Raw genomic sequence first — 20,391 nt, 5'->3', positions numbered from 1 at the left:
AAAGTGTTTGTTAAAAGCTGTTACCGAAATATGGACATAAATAGTGTCGGTACAAATTAAGATGGACCTGCTTCTTAAGAGCATCTTCACTTTTGATATATTCAGAGTTTGTAAAGGTGAACAGCTAAGATACAAGCAGTCCTTGGGAAATCATCTTTATGAATTCATATCACATTCAGGACAGACTTGAACAAACTATTGCACAATTTTATCTGCTGTCACCTACGTTAACTTTCACAGCTGAAATCTCCTGCAAGTCATTCTCACACACTGAAATCCATATGCGATTGGCCCTTCGCAGGGAGCTTGATTGACAGGCGATCTGACCAATCATAATGCCGAATCCACCATTTTGTCTAACAACCCTGGTTAGGTATGTTTTGAAGCATGGCAGCTGGTTTGAGCAGGTTTAAGCTGGTCATGTGCTGATCCTAAACTGTTTAGCTCCTGCTCAGGACCAGCTTAAACCAGCTGCCATGCTTCAAAGCAGGGGTGTCAAACTCAGTTCCTGGAGGGCTACAGCCCTGCAGAGTTTAGCTCCAACCCTAATTAAACACACCTGATCCAGCTAATCACGTCCTTCAGGCTTACTTGAAAAATACATGGTTTGTGTGTTGGAGCAGGGTTGGAACTAAACTCTGCAGGGCTGCGGCCCTCCAGGAACTGAGTTTGACACCCTGCTTCAAAACATACCTAACCAGCATATGCTGTTTTTTTCAACAGGGAAACAAACCAGACAGGAGAGTAGATTAACGTGGGTGAACTTAAAAGTCGAAAAATGGTTGACGTCTTTCCACGATTTAAATAAAATACCTTCTGATGTTCATTCATGTTTATTTCAAGTAAATATTAAAAGATGAACAGTTCATGTGCCGCTTGAACTGAGGCGCTGCAGCGATCTGTCTCGACACATTGAAGAACCACAAAACGGTATTTGAATCTTAAAAAATAAAAAATGTGAAAGTTGACACTTTGTTTTATACCAGAAGTAACCTGCTCTGTCTTGTCTGTTGTCACGTTATCAGTGTCCTCTTTGCTCAGCGATGTATTTTTCACAGAAAAGACAACTCTTAATTTTGCTATGAGAAAGTTTCATCTTTCAAATTTTGTCATTTTTTTAAAAGAAACTCAAAGAAAAAATGCAGTTTTGTTGCTCTTTCATGTGTCATGACAGATTGCTCTAAGTGCCACATGAACCGATCATCTCTATATATTATCTGCACAGATTAAACGTGAATAAACATGAGAAGGTATGTTGTTTCAACCACGGAAAGATGTCAATAAACAGTTCAAGTTCTATGATTGGTCAGATCGCCTGTCAATCAAACTCCCAGCGAAGGGTGAATTCTCAAAATAGGGGAAAAATATTAATGTAAATACATCTGTTCCATTGTAAACCATTAAGGTAGATGTATTCTTTGTCTATGTTTTAGATATTTCTATAGTGACAGACTGAATCAACTCAGTTTTCTTTAAAGGAAGGTTCCAGGTGAAATTTTACTGCATACAGACTTGATGACCTCATATGACCTCAGAAGTCTCGGAATATAGAAAACGAGTCGTATGTGCCACTTTAATGATGCTTTTGTGCATAAGACTGACATGACACCTGTGTCATGTCATGATTATGAAGGAGATTTTATGCATGTTTATGACAACTGTCATTAAGTGTCATTCACTCAGTTATGTCATTTTTAATGCAAAGATAACATTATTTGACCTAACCCTAGCCCATAACAAAGACATCTCAAACAATGTCATCTTTGCATTAACTGAGCGAATGACACTTAATGACAGTTGTCATAAACATGCATAAAAAACCTTCATATTCATGACGTCATGTCATGATTATGAAGGTGTCATGTCAGTCTTATGCACACCCCTTCAAGTAAAGTGTAACCAATTCCTCCATATATAAAGAGTAAAGAAAGAGTAAATGTTCACATCAGTTTCATTTTATTTAATTTCATTTTTCATTAACTTGCATTTAACCCAAACCAGTCCTTTAAGTGCACAGAATCCCACTACTAACTTCCTGTTACACCGAGAAGCACTGACATTAAACATCACTTAATTTCCATGACAGCAGATGTTTAATGAGGTCACTGAAGTCAAGTGTAATTGACAAGGCCATTCCCCACCCACACAGAGCCAATCAGAGACTCCACACGAGGATCTAGATCATTCCAGCCAGCCACGGTGGGAGGAAGAGTCCGACTGTCCCCAGAATGCACACCAGCACAAACATCCAGAGGAATATTCTATCAATCACCATGGCAACGTATTTCCAGTCTTCCCTCACCTGGTGGGAAAAAAGGAGATTCATTCGTTTCAGATATCATGATATATTTTCCACTCATGTTTTTCCCTCTCAGAATTGATTTTTTTGGATGACTACTTTCCTGTGTGACCACAGTGCTTTCTGTTTTTTGTAGCGTAGCAAGAACAGTGATAAAATAATACCAATATCAAAGGCCAGTTCAAAGTGCCTCAGAAGAACTTGAGGAGAATCTCTTGCTAAAGGTTTTCAATCCTGGATATTCTTTTTTTACAGTCTGTTTACCTTTAGAGTTCTTTTGTGTTTGTGTTTATTTTACTTTTATCTGCATTGCATTTTTTTCCCAGGATTACAAATTTATTTACTCACCCTCATGTCATTCCAAACACACATGACTTGAAACAAGAATGTAACCATACAGCAGATTTTCCTGCACTGTTTTATATCTAATCTTCAGCACTACGACTGAAGAAATCATATTTTACCTGAGCTGTAAATGAAAGTTTGTAGTTTGTATTGAATTTGATGAATTGAAAAGATTGCATACCACAAAATAATGGCGCAATTAATAGTCTTATTCAAGAACGTATGAGCAGGTTCATTTTAGTGAATTATACATACCTAATGCAATCAGAGTAGTCTGATTCCTGAATGAATAGGTTGGTTGTTTTAATGAACAGTTTACAAATATGAGCTACCAGTTTTAATCATCGTGAATAACTGAATTGAAGTGATCATTGTTACTGAATCAAAATCTGACTTACTAACTTTGCAAGTTTTTTCAATTTTTAATCTAATTAATTATATGAGCCGATTATTTAGTCCCGCATCAATTTTGGCTGAAGAATTACCCCCCAAAACATCTTTATTGTGTTACAAAAAGTAGCTTTAGAAAGAGTGTGTGAAGTGATTCAGTCAATCATTCAACTGATTTCTTCAGACTGATTGAATAAAACATGAAGCAAGTGTCTTTATGAATGACTCACTGAATCCTCGGCTCACTTGATTTGTTAAAAAAATGTGGATTCCTTCAGAAACTTCAATATTGTGTCTAAAATTTAACATAATATTAACTTCTTGCTGTATAAAATCAATATCACATGTGCAGTTGGGCAGATATTTGGGAAAATCAACACGTGTGTTTGTGTAATATTGCTAAACTATATAAGACAAAAATGTCTTTGCCCTCATTTCTTGAATTTTAAGGGCGCATAACTGCATTCTCATCATGCAGTCAGTCGTCTTCTGCATCATCTTTTTCAGCAACTGCATGGATGACGTACAGGTCTGGGCCAGGACATTCATTTTCCATTCATTTTCTATTTTCCATCAAATTAATGCATTAAATTGACTGCCCTAATGTTAACATTTTCAAAACATCTCTTTCTGTGTTCCACCAAAGAAAGGAAGTGACAGGTTTGGGATGACATGTCGGTGATTAAATGGTGACACAATTTTCATTTGTCCTGAAGGTGAACTACTCTTTTAATATGTAAAACTTACTGAAAAGTCTGAATCCTCTGCTCTCAGATGGTCAGCAATGTACTGAACTCCTTCCAAGGCTTTGAGCAGGGACTGCGACAGATTGCTCAGATCAGTAGTGCCGTCACTGTTAGAGCTGAAGATCTGAGCGTTGGGCAAGTTATGTCTGGTACATCTCCCGGCTTCCTCGTGATCAAGCTTCTGCAGACTCGTCCCCTCAGATGTAAGACAGTGTTGACAACTCCCTGCTCCCAGGACGCTCTCTTTGGCTTCCATGAAGACGCTCTCAGCACTCTGGCCTTGGATATCACAGTCTGTACACTCGGCTCCTTCCTGCGGGATGGTGTGTAGCAAAGTACCAAGGATAGTATCTGGAAAAGAAGTAGTGCTTGAGGCAAAGATGCTGTTTGTGTATGCGCATGTATAACCAAGGGCCGGCGTTTGAGGTGTTTGCAATGCTTCCTCTTGCAGGATGGAATACTGGCTGCTGGGAGAACTGCAGAAAAACATGGGTTTGGGGGAAGAGTCCTGTTGAATTTGATCCAACTGGGCAACCGAGATCACGTCCAAATGGGGAGTTTGCGGAGAAATATCCAGAATGTTGTTCCGCAGAAACATGGACTGTGACGCCATTGGCTTGTGCATCATCTCGATCAGTTTCCCACAGTTCCTCTTACCCGAGGCAGGCGGACGTGTCATGAACAGGTAACGGGGCACCAGGTGTAGAAACAGCTGGCGGACCCAGTGTGGCATGCTGTGCGTGCGGGACGAACGGTGGTGGACGTTGAGGACAAACACAGTGATGATGATGGAGAGAGTGACGAAGATCATGGTGAAGAGGAGGTACTCGCCAATGAGCGGGATGACTAGCGAGGTCGAGGGAATAATTTCTGTGATTAGCAGGAGGAAAACGGTCAGAGAGAGGAGGACAGAGATGCACAGCGTGATTTTCTCCGCACACTCTGAGGGAAGGTAGAAGACCAGCACCGTCAGGCAGGATATAAGCAGGCAGGGGATGATTAGATTGATGGTGTAGAACAGAGGCAGACGTCTGATGATGAAGAAGTAGGTGATATCTGGGTAGATTTCCGTACAGCACTCGTACTTCTTGATGTTGTAAGTGCCGACGGCGTTTACTATGACCCACTCCCCGCTTTCCCAATAGTCCATCTGGTCTACGTCACTGGCCATGCTGACCAGGTCGATCTTGGCCCGATCATACGTCCAAGAGCCGAATTTCATCTTGCAGTTTTGCTGGTCGAAGGGAAAGAAGGTGACATCGATGCTGCAGGAGCTTTTATAAATGGCAGGAGGTTTCCATTTGATCCTGCCGTTGTAAAACACCTGGGCTTTAGTCAAGTGAGTCACCGCAAAGTCTCCGTCCGCACTGCAGATTAAACACAAAACTGTCAGACAGATCCTGCAATGAAATATCGGTGGAGCAACGTGAAAGACAGCTTTAGTGGTGTCAGCGTAGGCCTACATCAGAGTGAGCCAAACCGTGACGTCTTTGACAACTGTTTAACCGTTCAACTTTCAGAACTTTCTTCCTAATAGAGCAAATATATTGGATCAAGGGAATTTTAGAGAGTTTGTAATTGTTATAGCTTCAGTATTCACTAAAAATGCAAATGCACAATCGGAGCTCATGCAGATGAACAGTTCAACTAAGTTTCTGAAAAATACAAGTTATCACATCATTGGATTAAAACCTTCTGACTTCACTCACACAGCATATTACAACTCCCAAAAAAGCATGAACCTCCCACTTTGTTACACTTGTGTCAAAAATGACTGGCCTACAAAAAAAAAAAAAACTGCTTAGAAATTTCTTGTTATGCTATATCATTTTCAAATATAATATTGAATTCAATCTTTTTTATCAAATTGTTTTCTTTCAGTTAGCACAGGATTTGTATTTCATTTTGGAACTGATTGATCTGAGCTTATGAAACTCAGTTTTTAATTATCCATTAAAAACGATTAAATTATGTGTGTGTGTGTTGATTTACTAGCAATTTTTAAAAAGCGAAAAGGATTTTCAGCACATCATTTAATCAATAAACAAACAAACGGTTAAATTATCTTCAACTACACGCCATATTATAATTTTTAGTAATTTAATTTTCACGTGACAGTACAATGAAAGTAACGGTAACTTTGTTGAAGTGAGTCAGATTGTTTGTCGAGTCATTTCTGAGAACGACTCTTCAGACTGATTCAATCTGCTAACTACTGATTCACGAGTCTTTTTGAAAGATTTTGTAAGAGAACCGCATCAGAGTCACTTGTTGGAATCGGACTGCGTGAAAAAAAAGGCTTATTTTCTTGTCATTATTTTGTGTCACGTGGTGTTTTTTCTATCTCATGTTGATGTTGTTCAATCCAGACTGCAAACTCTATTGAATCAAACAGACGTGGAACCATACCAGGTAAACAATGACAGAATTTTCCATTTTGTGTGATCAAAAAAGCTGAACGTAATAATTCTGGTAGTTTTATGAAGTCATTGTAACATCAAGGTAAAAATTAAAAATATATACTTACTTTACATTACCTTATGCTAATTTTGTAGATTTGACAAAGAACTATTTTTAAAAGTACATTTTAACTGTAGATTTCTAAAACAGGCAACCAATTATACCACATTTCTGATCAGTAATTGTAATGTATGATATAAGATGGATTTTTTTAAAAACCTAATATTTCATTTAATCCACACACAATGCACCTTTATCTGAACTGTCTATAATTTCACTCGCTTCAACCTGGTATCTTATAAAGGCAGCACAGATCAATACTCATATCAACCCTCACAGTCTAATTCCCAAGTCTTCTAGTTATCACTACATGAACAGAAGACATACAGAATTAAGATTAAAGAGTACAAATATTATGCACCCGTTTCCTCCGTAAGAAGCACCACATAACGCTGAGGAAAAGAGTTAACTGTTAACAGGTACCCAAAGTGCAGTTTGCCATCAAACAGAATAGCGTGAACACCTTACAGTGCTGGAACTGCGGGAGGTTAACAGTGTTTGAGGATGTGGATTTTTAAGAAATGGATTTGGCTGAATTCCGGATTGTTAAAAGCCTCACACACTTGTTGTAGAGCACGATATCTGGTCTCCAGATGATCTCGGAGGGGATCCTGATGGAGGTGACATTCTCATAGTCCTCTGGGTTCCAGCGCAGCTTGTAATCGTTCCACTCCTGCAGGGAAACATGTGCGCTCATCACCGCTCACAACCAGCAGGTATGACAGGGGTGGAGAGTGAAGCAACAAGAGCCCAGTTCCAATTAAAAATCTCATTAATGCCCAATTATGGGCTGTTTTTTTTTTTTTTATGAAAACCTACCTGCTTCACCCAGACGTTTGTGGTCATCATCTGATTCTTCTCATCCTGGTTTATTATGAAGCAAAATAGGACATCCATGCAAAAGAGAGTAATAATAAGAGAGGTGGGTAACTCTACAGTGAGCATACTTTGCACATTTTTAAAGAAAAATACAGCATCGTTCACGTTTTTTTTTTGTGTGTGTGTAAAATTAGGATGTTGTTGTGCTGGAGTGCATCTGAGACTCACCACATCAATGAGCTGAGCAATGGACAGGCCAAAGTGGACCAGAACCACATCTGAGATGTTTGCTACTGGACGAGAGAGCTTGTTGTAGTTGCTAAACAAAGATTGGAGGAGTCTTTCTTCCGCATGGGCACGAGCTGGAGTGCTGGAAAACACTGATAAAAAAAGCGCTGGTTAAATCTTCTCTACACCATAACAATTGGATAAAAGCTGTTTCCATTCCAAGCAATCATTTAACATGCAAAACATGCCGTTTATTATTATTTTAGTATTATAACCAAAATTATAATCAATACTAATTATGTTATTATATATATAGTATTACTTTTATAGTATATTATTATTATTATTATAAGTTTTATTTTTATAGTTACAGTTTTTTGGGGTTTTTTTGTGGCAAAACAGCCCCTGAGCTGCTCACACCCCCTCATTCACACTGCATCAATACATAAACAGGAAATCGAGTATAACTGAAAAGTTAAACTGAAGGTCAGACTTTACCACATGCCAGCTGCAGACAGACAGAAAGAAGAAAGAAGACACTCCACGCTGTTCTCATCTTGTCCACCTGATTCCAGATGATAGCCCACTATGCAAGAATTTCGCCACTGGAACAGAAAACTATTTCCAGTTGCGCTAATAAAAGTCAAAATTCCATTAAAAAAATCCCTGAAAAGACCCGTACATCATCTATTCTTAAACTGAAAAAAGATCCCAAAAGTGAAAGTTGAAAACAGCCACAAAAACTCATTCAGTGTCCAAAGCTCTTGTAAAAGTGAGGAGTTCCTCAGAATGCCTCTCTAGCTGTCATTAGACTCTTTTCCCTCCCCTTTCTCTCCTACCTTCTCTCTCTCTCTCTGTGTGTGTTTTGCTGTTTCACTCTCAGTATCTCTCCTCTCCGGCCCCTCCACCTTCCAATCTCTGCCTATTACGCTGAGTAGATGTTATGCGCTGGAGGCTGCGCCTTATACATGAGAATGTGTCACACAGAGAGAGAGAGAGAGGGCAGGAAGATATTGATTGAGGACAAAATCCTTAAAATTATGTGGCTAAATGCCTTATTTAAAAGTTCTTGATATGTTTACATGAGCATGAATGGTTTTTAATTGCATTCCTCTATTAATTTTTTTATGTTAGGCTTTAAAGAAATTTAAGATAGCAAAAATTCAGGATCAAAAGAGCAAGCAGGTGTGCGTGAGAGAGAGAGGATGGAAAGTCAAAGGAAAGGAGACGTAAACAGACTGAAATATGTCTGGAAGTGATCTAGCGGTGCAGATGAGCAGTGGCAGCCAAACTCAGGATGCTTTCTGCCTGTTAATTACAAGAGACGCTCAGCGTTTGTCCCGATAGGATGAACCTGTGCTGTTAGACTGTGTGCTTAACATTTATTTATCCGTTTGTAATATAAATAGTTCATTCAAAAGTAAAAAAAAAAAAAAAAAATCAAATTTCTTATATTCTTATGTGTATATTTTGTCCCAAAAATGTTATTATTAATGTATTAAAAAAAAGATTATTAAAATGATTAGAATTCTATATATATATATATATATATATATATATATATATATAATTATTTTTAAATATTATAAAAATTTATGAAATTATTATACAAAGTCTTGCATTTATAATATATGAAAATATATCATATTAATATATAATTAAATGATCACATAATTTTCATAATTCGGTGAACTGGCCCTTTAAGAAAACCATAACGCATGTCTTGTAAAGAACTAACTACCAAAAGCTGCTATCAGGTGAAGATTAGCATTTTAAAAGAGAGTAAATAAAATATTTATCCATGCTGTTTCCAATCCAGCACACACCTGCAATCCACCAAGAGCCTATCCAAGAAACTGATTAACCATCTGTCTGGAGAGGCAATAAATCAGCCATGGATGACCCACAATTTCCTTATGAATAATACAGATATGAACTGGACATGCAGGGAAAGCTTGCAATACATTTTCACCATAGATAAAACACCCTGGAGTTGTGAAATGCTACATATGAAATGTTTTCCCCTCACTGTTGACAGCTGACTTATCGCTTGACCTAATAGCAAGACCGTGTAACTTATTTGTTTACCTACAAACACTAATTGTTGGACACAAACCAGCTGCGAAGAGCTATTTTCTGGCTGTGAACGCATCCCCGGTCATCAACATTCATAATTTGTTTCATCAGATGCCATTTGCAATTGCCCACGGAGAATGTTGTCCTCCAAACGAATGAATTCAACCTTGAATCGCAATATCCAGATTTTCATTAAGGTGCTGAGAAAAAAGACCTGACTGAGATATCCTTCTCTCTCTCTCTCTCTCTCTTGTTCACACACACATACGCTTAAACTCAGACATTTAGGATCAATATCATCCTATTGAATCTGAAATTTCCACACCCTGAATGCTTATCTAATGTAACCGCTTGTAATATCATGTCAGCTTTGATCAATAGGCGCATATGACTTGAACCAGGATTACATAAGAGAGAGCAATTCAATGGTGCTTTAATAGACAGAAATATGAGTTTAATATACTGAATTGCATCATATAAAGCTAAATTCATGCCCAAGCATACAGCAACACTCATAAAGCAAGTGGACTCCCTGAATGTCATGTTCACCTTGAATTTACTGAACTACAACTAATTGTTAATCAATACTGTGGTAGATCTGTTACCAAGTCACAACACCTGTTCACATGTCAGCCCTCTGTAACTTATCACAGTTATTTCTGCATCACGGAGTCAGAATTACATACAAGCAGCACATCTGAGCCCATGTATGACCTCTGACCCCAGCAGCGCTCCATACTCTCTGACTGTATGCTTGAACATGTGGGTCAATAACATGACGCTCATCTTTTGTCCTGTCTGTTGAAGGGATCTTTCGAATTCTGTCATCATTTACTCATCCATATGTTGTTCCAAACAACATATGACTGTCTGTAATCAGTAGAAAATAAAAGAAGATATTTGGAAAAATGTCATTTTAAATGAAAGTTCATGGGATTTACTGTTGTTTTTGAGCTTTTTCATTATATAAAAAAAATGGTTTGGAATGACATGAGGGCAAATGATGGCAGAATTTTCATTTTTTGTGTGCTTTTAATTATTCAAAATTCATTTTGATACATTTTTTTGCACATACACTCAAAAATATAAGAATATATATATATATATATATGTGTGTGTGTGTGTGTGTGTGTGTGTGTGTGTATATATATATATTATCTGTTATCTGTTTTTGCAAATGAACTCTTATGCACACTCAAAATCATGTGGTGCAACCAACGCGTTGAAGTGTGCAAAACAACCACAAAAGGAAACAAAACTGGAATCTATATTCAAAAGAGGATCCCTGACTACCCAAAAATGCAAGAATATTTCTGAATATTAATTAACTATATATAAATAAACTTATGTTTTACATCACAAGACATAAGGATGTCAATACTTGATGTTTACACCACACCACACAGAATATAGTCATTACATTTAAGTTTTCTTTAAAAAAATGGTGCAGTAAAGGTTTTCCAAATTTATATGAAAAGAATACATTTCTAAGATTTTGGTGCATGTTAAACTAGATTTTTCTGTATCTTGGATACTTTTTATTCGTCATTTGTCATTGACCACACTGCACATATTCCAACTGTAGTGGTTTAAAGGAATAATACACTCAACTAAGATTTAAAATACTAGAGTGTGAAAGGCTATTTCTACTACATAAATCCAATCCTAGTCCAAATTGATTTCATGTTAAAACAGTCACTCAGTTCTCGCTGAGATGCAAATGAGTTTTTATGCTCTTGCAACACCATCTCTCCCCTTTACTTTTCATCTTTTCTCTTGCCTTGTGGGGATTAACACCAAACAAATTGATTTTTAAACACAGATCTCCCTATGGTTCAACCTCACACACAAAGACAGTGAAGCAGATATCAGTAAATCTATATGATAACACAGCTGCCAATCAAACGCTGCTACAAGAACTTTTGTTTTAAATAATGCAAGAGCTTCTTTATAGAAATTGGTTGCCCTCTATAATACAATCTGAAACACTCATGAATAATTGTATTTGGTTGCCTTTCATTCTATTATGTATTTCATACAATACATGTGAAGCTTTAATGAATTTCATTAGAGTTTCATTATTCATAACTTATCTTTTGATTTGATGTTAATTTGTATAACTGCTGGGTCTTTTAGGTTCAGTAGGTACTCTTGGATTTCATTTACACACCGATAAGCGCATAATGCATTTAAGTCCATTTCAGCAGATTGTATTATATGCATCAGCATCGCAAATGCCTTTTTATCTTTCTCCTGCATGTGATGAAAGTATGGCCACCTGCTGCAATACTGATGAGGTTGTTAGTTAAGGTTCCAGTGGGACTTTTATGAAAATACATCCGTGATAATTGCAGGAATACACGATTTAAGACCTTTAGCTGGAATCTTTCAGCTGCAGACCCAAATATCAAATGAGGAGTGTCTTTCTGAAGCTTTAGGCTATGCAGTGTGGGCTTTGGATGCTTTCCAGACCTTGACAAACGGCATTAACGGCATGGTCTGTTCTGACTGTGTAGACAAACCAAATTACGGGCTTTAGGATTCTCATTCAGATGGTCACTTTTGATAAACTGCAATATGTAATTGTTTTTGTTCTCCAGAGAGATTGGACTTTTTTGTGTTGCCGCTACCAAATGGGATTTTCAAAGTGAGTAGGATGATGGTGCAGCAAATGAACCAATCAGGACCAGACAAACAGTTCTGGATCAAACACCACAGGGGAGAACCAACACTGAAGACATTTAATCAAACTCCCAGTCCTGCTATCATAAGCTTTCTTTAATGGGTGAAGTGTCAACTCACGGCATTGTTGAGCCACTGTGTTGGAAACGAGTTGAAGAAAACTTTAACTTAAGACTCACTGAAAAACAAAACTGAAGTATTAGTATTACTGTGATTGTCAAAAAAAAAAGGCAAATGGGGTTGTCTACTTCTTAAAGCAACCATAATACATAGTCAGAAAAACAACAGTATACCAGACTAACTTTAACCTCCTTCCTGAACTATATGAATTATTTTGTATACATATTATTATTATTATGCTTTAAGTATGCTGGAGTGCCAGACAGCAGGGATCTGTCAAACTCAGCTGGACTCATTAACATCAGCCCTGGTCTACACTCATGAATTTGCCGGCAGGCCTATAATGTATTTCAGCACTACTTATGAAAACATATTCAAATAAGAGTGGCCAAAGGCAAGGAAAGCGGATCTCCATCAAAGTCCACTAATTATCAATTATATATAATTATTTTAATAAATGATGAATATATTTGCAACCCTGAGGATATCTGTGATGGATGAGATGCTAGTGGTTTTGCTCTATGCTACACGATTATCAATATCCTAACCAGCTTCGTTGTATTTTGGCCCATTTAAACACAAAAAAGCATCGGGTTTTCCTGATGACCTCTGGTGAATCTGCAGGGTCATTGACTCCAATATCCTGCCAGACGATAGTCAGCAAATACCAGAGCTCTCATGTAACTGATTCCAATAGCGGTGCAATGACCCAGCAAGGACGTTAAGCGACAGAGAAAGAGACAAAGAGGAAGACACAGAGAGTGCGTAAAATGCAACTCGAAGGAAGGACAGAGTGAAAGGTGGCTAATTTGTAAGACGTTTGGTCGGAGAAGAACATCGGCTGAGCAGGTGTTAATAAAGGCAGGAACTCTGTGTCTTTGCTCTTGTGTTTTTGACAGTGGTGACAGATGTCTCAGAGAGGTGCTTTTTTCCTCGCCCTAATAAGAAACAGAAATAGATATGGATAAGACCTGGCCTCCCACAGATCAAAAGAACGACATATTTTTAACAAAAGCAATATCAGCTCAAGAACACACCTGCACATCCCACACCGATGCTGCTTCTGAAAGTTCTTATGGTTTTCCTATAATATTGCTTTCTACTATCTAATTAAATGACAAAATTGGATGTTGTTGTTTCGTTTGTGGTGTAAGTTCTCACACTGCTGCGCCGAATAATAAAAGCTCAAGATGTCCTGTGTAAGGCCCTTCTCTTTTCCTTTCTGATTGCATTCTGAATTTGAAGGTAGCAGCTGGAATATTACTACTGATAATTGGTGGATGTGATTTATTAGTCTTTTTAAAACTCATTTATTTTTTTCTTTACACCACTTTTGTTCTCATCTTAGAAAATCCTCTTCAAGTTTCATCCTGAAAGTACAATTGTGAAAAAAAACACATTTCCTGAATAAATGAAACTCTTTGTGTCTGCTCAGCCCTTTTTAAAGGGATAGTTCTCCCAAAAATGAAAATTCTGTCATCATTTACTCACCCTCAAGTTGTTCCAAACCTGTATGAGTTTCTTTCATTTGCTGAACACAAAAGAATATATTTTAAAGAATGTTGGTAACCAGACAGTTTCTCCCCATTGACTCCCATAGTCATTTTTTCCATAACATGGAAGTCAGTGGGGAGGGGACCAACAACTGTATGATAAATTTGAGTAAATGATGACAGAATTTTCATTCTTGGGTGAATTATTCCTTTAAATCTGATTACTGAATCTCTGGCTATATTTCGATGGGATTTAAAGTTAGTGAGTGCAGCAGTATGTATGCAGTGCTAAATATAAAACAGTAGTATGCTTCAGTGCACTGTAGTGGTATCCAGTTATCATTTAGTGTCAGAAAGAAGAAAAAAACAAGAACAGCTGTAATTGTTTCATTCGGTTCATTAACCACCCTCTAAATGAAAGGTCAATGCAGTGTGCACCGCTATGTACCACAAATGCAGTGGATCATTTAGACAATTTACATACTGTGCTCTGGTTGCATCCTGTAGTATCCATATTATATTTTGTAGAAATAGTAGTATTTTAGAGTACTGTTCCAAAAGCTGTGTGAAATGATGGGGTGATCAAGAAAAGGAGGTTAGGCTGGATTTTCCACATACATGACTGTTACATAGACAGACTTTGCCCTCTAGTGGCTCTTGACTTGCTTACAGGAATGAAGAACTCTGAAAGTGGACCTATAAATTTAGTTGTTTGTTATTTAGCATTTGATTTTATCCAAAGTGATTTACAGTACCTTAACTGACGGCACATGCCTCCTTCAAGTTTCCTGTAAAATGAGAGCAGGATTGTGATCAGTATCTCTTAAATTCTGAGCACACTCTTAAAAATAAAGGTGCTTCACGATGCCATAGAAGAACCTTTTTGTCTAAATGGTCCCATAAAGAACCTTTAACATCTGAAGAACCTTTCTGTTTCACAAAAATTTCTTTGTGGCGAAAGATTATAAAAAGGTAAGAAAGAGATGGTTCTTTAAAGAACCTTTGACTGAATGATTCTTTGTGGAACCAAAAATGGTTCTTCTATGGCATCTCTGTGAAGAACATTTAAAGCACCTTTATTTTTAAAAGTGTAACTTCTACTTCTACTAATACAGATCTGTAACCTTTAGGCCACCAGCCTAAAGTGACAGACTCTCTCATCAATTACTACCACTGTCCATGACTTTAAAACTGGCGTAAGAATATTTTTCACATCTAGACATGAGGCGTCTTGTAAAATCAAAATGTCATTTTACTTTTCGAGAGCCTCATTACGTCTTTTTGGCCACTGTGAACCTGATCGTATTGCAGTATAATTTAAAGACAGACACTCAGAGATATTATTAGATGAAAAAGATTCTATAACTACTATCATATTCATGCTTTCAGACAGCACTCGGAGCAGCATATGTGAAAATTCATCTGAGGTATGCAGAGAACGTGTGAAATCACAGACAGACCACTGATCGGAGAGGGGAAAGAGATGGGTTATGACAGAAATGTTTCCACAAAAATATAAATCAGCAGGAATGTTTTCAACATTAATAATAAGAAATGAACAATTTCAAATCAGCATATTAGAATGATTTCTGAAAGATCGCGTAACACTGAAGCCTGGAGGAATGATGCTGCTGATTCAGCTTTGTGTCACAAGGAATAAATGACTTTTTAAAATATATTACAATAGAAAACAGTTCTTTTGAATTGTAATAATATTACTGTTTTTAATGTATTTTTGATCGAATGAATGCAGCCTTGGTTGGTGCGCATATACCGGCAGAAATTGATACATTTTAAAAATGTATTTTAGATTTGCATTTTTCTTGTATTATGTTTAAATGATTTATAGTGCACAAACACAATAGGATTCAAGCAAGATTGATTAACAAAAGTTTTCTTCTTCTAGAGTCCTAGAGTAATAGAGTCTGGAGAAATTAACAGCACAAAACCACACTGCAGTTTTATGTTACAAAGAGTATAATGCAGCTCATCTCAGTGTGTACTTTTGCTCTTTCGGAGATTCTTTCTGACCTGCCCTGAGAAAAACAGCCTCGCTACATTGTACTTTAAAGGGAGACACTCTTCATTCTCGTTTTCTAGGTCATGATTCATTTTAGTATTATAAACCTTGTTCTCTGCTAAGGCACAAGTATCCTCTCTTTCTTTTCTCTTTGTGCTCTGTGTTACAGTGCAAATCTGTGTTATACATCTGTATTTCAGAGCCAGAGGTGTCTTATTTATTTATGTTTGTCCTTTTTATTCCCACTTCTTATTTTGTTTTTGGCCACACTGTTTTACCAGAAGCAATCAAGTTAATGTTGTAAAATGGCCTTACTTTCACAAGTACAGAGGCCTCCATAGATTTATTTTTAGGTTTTTCTATTTACTTTAGGCCACTTAGAAGCCTTTTCTGGTAAGTACAACCTGCCACAAGAAATATACCGCCTTGTCTGAGATTGTCCTTCTTTGGACCCATCAGGATGACTTGTTATCATAAAGTAGTTATTAAAACAATTTGCAGCTCAGGTTTCTTCAGTACAGAAATTTAGCCCTGATTAGAATAAGTTACATTTTAGTTCTTGGACTTTGGTTCATCGAGGGTGTTTTTTAAAAGCTGTGATGATGTTGACTCGAGGCAGAGGATTAAACAACTCGTTGCTTTTCATGCGGACCTAATGGCCTTTCGAGTAGCCTACATGCTGTGTCCTTGGATACACCTGTTGTTTTAGAGGTTGCTGAGAACAATTAGAAAGATATTTGTTCATGCTATTTAAGGAATAGTTCATGCAAAATTGAAAATTAGCTGAAAGGTTTTCTGCCCTCAGGCCATGCAAGATGTAGATGAGTTTGTTTCTTCATGGGAACAGATTTGGAAAAATGTAGCATTATATCACTTCTTCACCATTGGATCCTCTGCAGCAAGGCTATTTTCGTAAATGAAAACAAAAACCAAGACGAAAACGATTGATTGAAAAAACAATTTCGTAAACTGAAATAAAATTAAAAAGTCAAAATATTTGAAAAACTAAAACGAAACTAACAACAGTTATTGAAAAACTAACTGAAATAAAATAATAATTAACAAAAATAAATAATCGTTTTCGTAATCATTACGTTCTCAAAAATAACATGACTTTACACTTTCCAATTGCGTGTAATGCATACGCCAAAGCCCAATTTTGCATCATTGTGTGCATATGATACGCCAATCCTTCCCATTAACTTCGGTGGAGAGCAGATGCGTACAAAAACCACGCAGCATCTTCAGCGGCAGTGACGTCACCAGCGAGGCTCAGTTCGTTCAGTTCACCTGATGCACGTACACCTCAAACAGGTAAGGGCAACAATCTTTTCTTTTGTAATGAGATCATTATTTTAATTATTTCAGTGTTTCTGCATCACCTTACATGGTGTTACATGTGTTAAAATGGCAGCGTATGCATTCAAATTAATTGTTAGTGGAACAGTGGGCTGCTCAGTTAGAACAGCTGGTAGCCTAAGCTAACTTCGATTATATATAGACCTGTTTCCGTTTGAAATAAATAAATAAAACCGTTTGTAATCATGTTGTGATATGGGTCTTCAGCTTTTAGACATGGCTGATGACAGCACTACAAATCAACCAACCCAGTATCGTGTGATAAGCGTGATCATGTAAAAAGTCCACACAGTTACCATATTTTTACCATAGTAACTGTTGCTCGACCATGTCATGTGTAGCCAATGCACAGTAACTACAGCATATTTACCATGCTTCTCCCACCACCATAACAGTACTTCCCTATCGAAAGGTAACTCCTGTTGCGTCATCATTGACGACTGCTTTGGGGAAACTCCTGTTTACTCTGTTACTGAAGCCAGATCGGTTAACGTTTGTGTAACTGCACAAAGCAATGGCGCTTGAGCCCGCCAAAGGGGGTGGGGGCTTGCTATATAAGTCGGCCCAGTGCGCCATTTCATCAGAAACTTCTCCTTCAGCGACAAGACCATCTCTTCGCTGACTCTGCAAGAAGCCGAAGAAAAAGAAGCTTACCTGCTCTACGCTGCTCTTCAAAGTCCTCTTTTCAGATGAGAGCAAGTTTTGTATTTCATTTGGAAACCAAGGTCCTAGAGTCTGGAGGAAGGGTGGAGAAGCTCATAGCCCGAGTTGCTTGAAGTCCAGTGTTAAGTCCACAGTCTGTGATGATTTGGGGTGCAATGTCATCTGCTGGTGTTGGTCCATTGTGTTTTTTTGAAAACCAAAGTCACTGCACCCGTTTACCGAGAAATTTTGGATCGCTTCATGCTTCCTTCTGCTGACCAGCTTTTTAAAGATGCTGATTTCATTTTCCAGCAGGATTTGGCACCTGCCCACACTGCCAAAAGCACCAAAAGTTGGTTAAATGACCACACTGAAAAAAATTTGGAGTAGGATTTACTTGAAAAAAGTTAGGAAAGTTTTTTCACTTAGAAAATGTGAGTAATTTCAATAGAATTCCCAAGTAAAAACTAAACACAAAGAACTGTAGCTTTAATTAGAAATTTAGTCAAGTTTACTTGGAATTTCCCAGTAAATTGTATTGACTGTTTGTTTATATATTTTACTACACAATAATCCTAGTTATCTTATTTAAAATTACCAAAGAAAATAAGTAAATTTAACATTGCCAGTTAGAGTTTGATGAATAACTTCTACGTAATTATGTTAAGTTAAATCGGCCATTTTCAAGTACATTTCACTTAATCACGGTTTATAAACTTTACTCAAACAACATAGCACTAAATATAACCATGCTATTAAAGCATGTGGTTAATTTACACACATATAAATAAACAAGTAGACAGCTTGTTATCCTTTCTAAGATAATATATCCACTCAATAGAATTATTACCCAAATGAACTCAGAGACATCAATACTTGGTACACCATACACAATGATGGTAACAATCAGTGGTTATTGTTTGAGTATGAATGGGTCATTATGAGTAGAAAATGAACTCCATATGTCACAAAATAGTAAGTTACTAAACCTAACCTCAAAAGCTACCATAAAACAGTGTAAATACAACTCAAAAACAGTGAAAAGTGTAACCTTTTTAATTATTCATGCCCCAGTGCATGATGGGAAAAACATTATCATAACTTTGGTATTTACTTAAAGAATCATTGTAAACATAACAAACAATTTCAGGTAAAATATACTTATAAGTTCAAATTTTAATTTCTACAAGCATAAATTGAGTACTAATATAGATTTTACTCCTTTTTTTTTTATTCTTTCCTGAACTAAATAATTTCATGAAGAGATTACATTTGTTTTTATGTAGTATTTACTTCAGCACAAAATCATTTTTATCAGTGCATGGTGTTGGTGTGCTTGACTGGCCAGCAAACTCACCAGACCTGAACCCCATAGAGAATCTATGGAGTATTGTCAAGAGGAAAATGAGAAACAAGAGACCAAAAAATGCAGATGAGCTGAAGGTCACTGTCAAAGAAACCTGGGCTTCCATACCACCTCAGCAGTGCCACAAACTGATCACCTCCACGCCACGCTGAATTGAGGCAGTAATTAAAGCAAAAGGAGCCCCTACCAAGTATTGAGTACATATACAGTAAATGAACATACTTTCTAGAAGGCCAACAATTCACTAAAAATGTTTTTTGTATTGGTCTTATGAAGTATTCTAATTTGTTAAATGTGAGCCAAAATCATCACAATTAAAAGAACCAAAGACTTCAACTACTTCAGTCTGTGTGCACTGAATTTATTTAATACACGAGTTTCACAATTTGAGTTGAATTGAAATAAATGAACTTTTCCATGACATTCTAATTTATTGAGATGCACCTGTAATATTGAATTACAATTACTTCAGTACAATTACTGCTTTAACTACAAATACCACAGTAAAACTACGGTTACTGTGGTAAAACCATTGTAAGTGTTGTGTTTCTGTGCTTTAACTACAAATATGCAGTAAAAACACAGTTACTGTGGTAAAAGCATGGTAGAAGCTGTGTTACTATTCTTTAATTACAAAGAGTAGACAACACAGTTACTATTGTAAAATCACGAAAAGTGTTGTGGTTACCATATCTAGGTAAATACCACAGTAAAACTACAGTTACGGTGGGAGAAGAATGGTAAATATGTTGTAGTTACTGTGCATTGGCTACACATGACATGAAAACAGTTATATGGTAAAAATATGGTAAATGTGTGGACTTTTTACATGATCACGCTTATCACGCGATACTGGGTTGGTTGATTTGTAGTGCTGTCATCAGCCATGTATAAAAGCTGAAGACCCATATCACAACATGATTAGAAACGATTTTATTTATTTCAAACTGCAACAGTTAGAAGTTAGCTTAGGCTAATGTCAATGGTACCAGCTGTTCTAACTGAGCAGCCCACTGTTCCACTAACAACTAATCTCAATGCATACACTCCCATTTTAACACATGACACCATGTAAGGTGATGCAGAAGCACTGAAATAATTAAAATAATGATCTCATTACAAAAGAAAAGATTGTTGCCCTTACCTGTTTGAGGTGCACGTGCATCAGGTGAACTGAACGAACTGAGCCTCGCTGATGCTGCGTGGTTTTTGTACGCATCTGCTCTCCACCGAAGTTAATGGGAAGGATTGGCGTATCATATGCACGCAAAATTGGATTTTGGCGT

General features: G+C 37.1%; 1 protein-coding gene and 1 long non-coding RNA gene across 4 annotated transcripts; one reads left to right on the top strand and one right to left on the bottom strand.

Moving 5' to 3' along the window:
- Positions 1–1,882: 1,882 nt before the first annotated feature.
- On the bottom strand, positions 1,883–20,279 carry chrna4b (cholinergic receptor, nicotinic, alpha 4b). 3 transcript variants are annotated; one of them, XM_058791003.1, is made up of 8 exons: positions 20,250–20,279; positions 17,752–18,073; positions 14,474–14,506; positions 7,348–7,499; positions 7,120–7,164; positions 6,864–6,973; positions 3,782–5,147; positions 1,885–2,302 (listed from the first exon to the last, which is right to left on the bottom strand). In XM_058791003.1, exons 5-8 carry the CDS (start codon positions 7,147–7,149, stop codon positions 2,177–2,179), a joined length of 1,632 nt encoding a protein of 543 aa, XP_058646986.1. In that variant the 5' UTR covers positions 7,150–7,164; positions 7,348–7,499; positions 14,474–14,506; positions 17,752–18,073; positions 20,250–20,279; the 3' UTR covers positions 1,885–2,176. The 3 variants fall into 3 exon arrangements, with proteins under 3 accessions (XP_058646985.1, XP_058646986.1, XP_058646987.1); XM_058791004.1 differs by lacking the exon at positions 14,474–14,506; XM_058791002.1 differs by lacking the exons at positions 14,474–14,506; positions 17,752–18,073; positions 20,250–20,279 and adding an exon at positions 7,846–7,981 and having other exon boundaries at positions 1,883–2,302.
- LOC131549150 (uncharacterized) lies at positions 5,772–7,910 on the top strand. The gene is made up of 4 exons (XR_009273340.1): positions 5,772–6,192; positions 6,873–7,016; positions 7,133–7,222; positions 7,314–7,910. It is a non-coding gene; the product is annotated as an uncharacterized LOC131549150 (long non-coding RNA).
- Positions 20,280–20,391: the final 112 nt, after the last annotated feature.

This window comes from Onychostoma macrolepis, chromosome 11 (assembly GCF_012432095.1).
Source record: "Onychostoma macrolepis isolate SWU-2019 chromosome 11, ASM1243209v1, whole genome shotgun sequence".
Classification (NCBI taxonomy): domain Eukaryota; kingdom Metazoa; phylum Chordata; class Actinopteri; order Cypriniformes; family Cyprinidae; genus Onychostoma; species Onychostoma macrolepis.
The sequence above is the reverse complement of the archived record's forward strand: the minus strand, read 5'-3'. Positions and strand labels throughout refer to the sequence as shown.